At 43.1% G+C, this 5843-nt stretch overlaps 1 protein-coding gene across 1 annotated transcript; it reads right to left on the reverse strand.

Annotated features, from left to right (window-relative positions):
• Positions 1 to 2388: 2388 nt before the first annotated feature.
• Positions 2389 to 5618, reverse strand: LOC117949920 (interferon-induced protein with tetratricopeptide repeats 1-like). The gene is made up of 2 exons (XM_034880519.1): positions 5386 to 5618; positions 2389 to 3739 (listed from the first exon to the last, which is right to left on the reverse strand). Exons 1-2 carry the CDS (start codon positions 5388 to 5390, stop codon positions 2422 to 2424), a joined length of 1323 nt encoding a protein of 440 aa, XP_034736410.1. The 5' UTR covers positions 5391 to 5618; the 3' UTR covers positions 2389 to 2421.
• Between the last annotated feature and the right edge of the window lie 225 nt (positions 5619 to 5843).

Genomic DNA, 5843 nt, shown 5'->3' on the forward strand with positions numbered 1-5843 from the left:
TCCTTCTCCATGTCTTCTCCGAACTTCTCCCACACATGCTGCTTTGCCTCTGTCACGGCAGAGGCTGCAGCCCTTCGGACCCGCCTGCCTCCGGAGTCCTCCTGGATAACATATCCCGGAAGGACTCCTTCTTCAGTCGGACGGCTTCCCTGACCACCGGTGTCCACCAGGGTGTCCGTTGGTTAAAGCCCCTTGAGGCACCTAAGGCCCTTAGCCCACAGCTCCCCGCCGCAGCTTCAGCAATGGAAACTTTGAACATTGTCCACTCAGGTTCAATGCCCCCAGCCTCCACAGGGATGCACGAAAAGCTCCGCCGGAGGTGTGAGTTGAAAGATCGTCGGACAGGGGCCTCCTCCAGACGTTCCCAATTTACCCGCACTACACGTTTGAGCTTACCAGGTCTGTCCAGAGTCCTCCCCCATCCCCTGACCCAACTCACCACCAGATGGTGATCAGTTGACAGCTCTGCCCCTCTCTTCACCCGAGTGTCCAAAACATACGGCCTCAGATCAGATGAAACGATTATAAAATCGATCATTGACCTTTGACCTAGGGTGCTCTGGTACCACGTACACTTGTGAGCATCCCTATGTTTGAACATGGTGTTTGTTATGGACAATCCATGACTAGCACAGAAGTCCAACAACAGACAACCACTCTGGTTCAGATCAGGGAGGCCGTTCCTCCCAATCACACCTCTCTCTCTCACCTGAATGGTGAATGTTTCCTGTAGATGTGAAAGCGCTTTGAGCAGTTGTTAAGACTGGAAAAGCGCTATATAAATACAGCACATTTACATTTACTTATGCCCCTGTATTTTAACATAGGGGGTGTATGCTTATTCCCATGTATTTTAACATAGGGGGTGTATGCTTATGCCCCTGTATTTTAACATAGGGTGGTGTATACTTAAAGCCCATGTATTGTGTACAATGGAGACACAGAATTACTTTTTTTTTACTTTTTAATAAGGTTTTACAATTAAAGTAACTGTTACTTTACCATTCAGTTTTATTTTTCTTACAGCAAAGCTAATTTCCTTAAGACAGTAGAAAGTTCTTATTATAACAAATACAATGCAAAGGAAAAATAATTCAACACAATATGAATTATATAGAAACAATATCTTTAAACTAATTGTGTAATTTACTGACTCAGGCACAACTGTCTCACCCTTTCCTGAAAGTAATCCCATTAAAATAGGCCAATGTGTAGATGTTGTGCGAGTGGTAATAAGTTGGTGTTACTGGTGTTTACACATGGTAATGAAAGGAAGCGCTAAATTTAAAAAAAGCACTAAAAACATTTAAAAAAGAGACCAAACCTTCAGAAAAAGTGTTGATTTTTTAAGTTTTGACCTGGGAGGATGACAGCTCCAAGGTCCATTTTTTAAAACTTTTCAGTCAAAGCATCAAAGAAATACAACTTCACATTAACATCTCCATGGTGACAGTTTAAATATGATTAAATAGAGATTTCATGTTTTCCAGTTAAACTGAGCCCCGTCAGTGTGAAGTGGTAATAAACTGTAAGCATGGTTACACCGGTAGGTGGCAGCAGAACGTCAATTATTTAGGAAATATAACAAGAAAGACAACAGTTAGTCAAAATCCACTTAACCCTCCAGGTGTCTTCGGGTCAGGTCTGACTCCTTTCCAAAAGTTTCTAAATCAGAAATTTGGGTTTCTTTCAATCAAATTGTCCAAAAAAGTAACGTTGATGTTTCCCGACAACGCTCCTCACACGTTACATTAATAATCAGTTCACTACTTTCAATGGATTTGTGGGTTTTTTTGTCAATTTCACAGCATTTGTAGGAAAACCAATTGGTAAAATAATTTTTAAAAGTGTGAAAAAAAGAGAGAAAAATTAAAATAAAAAATTCAAAAGGCTCTTAAAAAGGTTCAGTCGACCAATGTGGAAAAAATCATTGGGGGGAAAGCCATAAAAGGGTCAAAAAAATGTAAGACGTATACCTAATATTCGAGTTAAAAGCAAAAATTATGAATTATTTTGACTAACAGTGTATTTTCAAAGAGCGTTGTTTGGAATCAAATCCATTTTTTGTGGTAATTTGGTTAAAAAGAAACTCATATTTCAGATTTTTTTTAGTTTTTTTCTTTTTCATTCTTGTTTGTTTTGCTTTTTTTTTTTTACCTTTTCAGACATTGACTCGTAGATATTGTACAGTTATAGGCCATAAGTATATGTTTGGCAGCATTTTTTATAAGTTGAAGTTTTACATAGACATTTTTTAAAGGGGTCAAATCTGACCCGAGGACCCCAGGAGGGTTTATAAAGGGAAAAGCCCCCAAAAACTAATCTAAAAAAACAAGATGTTGCTGCCTTGGACCGGCCGACCAATAGAAGTGATGATGTGTCATCTACTTCTGGATTAAGAACCGGGGTTTTTTAAGACCGCTATGGCTTTTGCAGGTTTTCCAGAAGCTCGTGGATTTCTCTCCACATGTGGCTCCTGCCTCGGTCCCTGATCCTCTTCAGGGTCCTGATGCTGTACCGTCGATGGGCGGAGTGCTGCGGTATTGCTGCAGCCTTCATGTGAAACTGGATCGACTTATGGTAATTCCTACAATTGAGGTATAGATGTTCTGCGTAGCTGTTGTAGAGCATCTGTTTCTCTGCAGGTTCCAGGTCCAGTTCTAGCATTTCCTGGTATATCCGCTCAGCTTCGGCCTGGCCGTGATTTAACTGTGCGTATATATTCGCGAAAGCTATTTTCTTTATGAGGAACGAATGCGGGTAGAGAGCAATCACCTCCTCATGGAGACTGATGGCTCGGTCTATCTCGCCTGGTTTTGGGCGACGGTCCCTGACGTAAACGATCTTCCATTTGTAGCAGAGTGCAGCGCATCTCTTCAGGTAACGCTCGTCTGGATGGGATCCCAGAGCCTCCTCGGCCAAAGCAATGGCCGCATCAATAGAGACATAGTAACTGTAGACCTTCAGTAAAGGTCTAATGCCAATGTAGCTGCTCACAGGGTTTCTCAACACCTTTCTGGCTAACTCACGTGCTTCTTCTTCAATGTTTTCTCCTTTCTGAGTGAACTGATTAAGGTAGAGGGCAGCGAGGTACATGTTCTCTGGATCCTGTTCCTTGGCGAGTCTCATTTTCTCCAGAAGCTCAGCTTTCACCTTGTTGTCGTTGTGCTTGACAAAACCCGCTAACCCTAAGACGTAGCTGGTGTTCCACTCCACCGTGTCCGGCTGCATCCTGATGGCTCTCTGGAAGTAATCTGCAGCCTGTTTCTTTTGTTCTGCGTTGAACTTCATCAGGGTCCAGGCTTTCTCAGCGTAGATCTCTGGATGGAGCTGGTCCTGGGGGTCCTGGGATGGAGATGGGTATTTATTCATCAGGGCGTGGACCTTTGACAGGTAAGCCTGACTCTCTGCTTGGTCTCCCAGGTGGTGGTGCAGCCACGCCAGGTCCCCGTAGTTCACCACCAACCAGGGACCCTGGTCTGCCCCTCTTATCCTCCTGAAGGCCTCTGCAGCCTTGTTGAAGAGACTCTGGGCGTCTTCGGTGAACCCCAGCTTGTACTGGACGAACCCCCGCAGGTTGTAGATGTGACCCAGCCAGCTGTTCCCCTCCTCGGTGCCGATGTCCTCCAGGTTGTCCCTGCGACGTAAGAGGATGGACTTGCTGTGGTCCAGATCCCAGGTGAAGTGGCACTGCAGGGCTTCCAGTTTGGACTCCAGTGATGTTGGACTCTGAGCAGCACTGAAGGAGAACAAAATGAAAAACAACAAACATCAAGTTAATGTAATGTGCTATAATAAAGGGTTTAGATAATCCAGGTTCATTTCATGTAGGAAGGAGGTTAGGAAAGAAGATAGAAATCACTCCTTCCCTACTTCTAGAGTCCTTAACTCAGACCCAACCCATCCTCCAACTGGGTCATGAGCTCATAAGCATGAGTCAATGAGAATGAGTCAGATGCCTGTCCCAAGATGGCGGCGGCAGAGACGCGTCTCACGAGCCGATGGCTGTGTCCACAGTGGCTTGGACACGTTTACACACCCACACTAAAGTTATTAACAAGAGGAATAAAAACATCTCTTGGAAATTTCAAGGACACCAATTTACTTTAAGAATGTGTAATGTGCGTTATACGTTATTCGTGCTCAAAGAACATTGGGGTGCTTAAAGGTTTGGACACACACACACAGACACACACACACAGAGAGACACACACACAGACACACAGACAGGCAGGCAGACAGACAGACAGACACACACACACAGACAGACAGACAGGCAGGCAGACAGACACACACACACAGACAGACACACAGGCAGACAGACAGACAGACACACACACAGACAGACACACACACAGACACACACACACACACACACACAGACAGACAGACAGACACACAGACAGACACACACACAGAGACAGACACACACACAGACACACACACACACACACACACACAGACAGACAGACAGACACACAGACAGACACACACACAGACACACACACACAGACACACACACACACACACAGACAGACAGACAGACAGACACACAGACAGACACACACACAGACAGACACACACACAGACACACACACACAGACAGACACACAGACAGACAAACACACACAGACAGACACACACACACAGACAGACACACACACAGACACACACACACAGACAAACACACAGACAGACACACATACCTGACAAAGTACCCCAAACTGCCTCTATAATTCCCGCTAGGTGTCTCAAAGACATTTAAGAAACAGATTGAGGAAATAAAGAATGGACAGAAATGAAAAGAGAGAAGTACCAAAGACACAAAATTATAAATGTTTAGTTTTAATCCTCATGCTGTCTTCTCTAGTTTTTTGGGGTAAAAATCTTAAATTAAAACCTCCTTAAGACCCTTTTGGCACTTTTCCCAAAGTTCTTTGTCGATTGTTTTGGACTTTTTTGTTGTTTTTTTGAAGTTTTTGAAGCTTTCTCCGACATATGTTGTGACTTTTAGCCATTTTCAAACTTTTCCCGAAGTTCTTTGTCACTCTTTACAATGTCTTTGACGATTATTTATGCATTTCTTTTGACGTTTTTGTTGTTTTTTCCCTACTTTTCTGTCATTTTTTTCAGTGTTCTTAAATCTTTCTTCTCTTAAAATGCAATACAATTTATGAAACATCCAAATTCAATGAAAAGAATGAACTGATGACTTATTTAATTTGTGAGGAGAACAAGAGGGTTAAAGAAACATATGAGCCTGGCTTTAAGGGAAGTAGGAAGAGATGAAAAGAGAAAGAAGGGAATCATAACATCTTCATAACCAATATACCAATATGTAATAATAGGTTAAATCATTACTGTTCTCATTATTTAGCTACTCACCACATCCTTCAGCTGTGGTTCTCGACGGGTTCTCTGAGGAACTGGTTTGGTTCTTGATGCTTCTTCCAAGATGAAGGTCTGTGGTGTTGCATTTACAGTTCATGTGAAACCGTCAGTTCTGCTTTAGCTTGACTTTCGTTTCCCAGGAATGGAAGTTATAAAAAATCTATTAGGTCAAAAAAAGGAAAACCTAAAACATGACTCATCATAAAGACTGTTAGGGGAACGTTAGGGGAACGTTAGGGGAATGTTCTCTAAAGGTTGCAACATTAGGGGAACGTTAGGGGAACGTTATCTAAATGTTGCAATGTTAGGGGAACGTTCTCTGAAGGCTGCAATGTTGGGGAACGTTATCTAAAGGTTGCAATGGTAGAGGAACGTTAGGGGAACGTTAGGGGAACGTTAGGGGAATGTTCTCTAAAGGCCGCAATGTTAGACGAATATTAGGGGAACGTTAG

The sequence above is a fragment of the Etheostoma cragini genome, chromosome 9 (assembly GCF_013103735.1).
Source record: "Etheostoma cragini isolate CJK2018 chromosome 9, CSU_Ecrag_1.0, whole genome shotgun sequence".
Classification (NCBI taxonomy): domain Eukaryota; kingdom Metazoa; phylum Chordata; class Actinopteri; order Perciformes; family Percidae; genus Etheostoma; species Etheostoma cragini.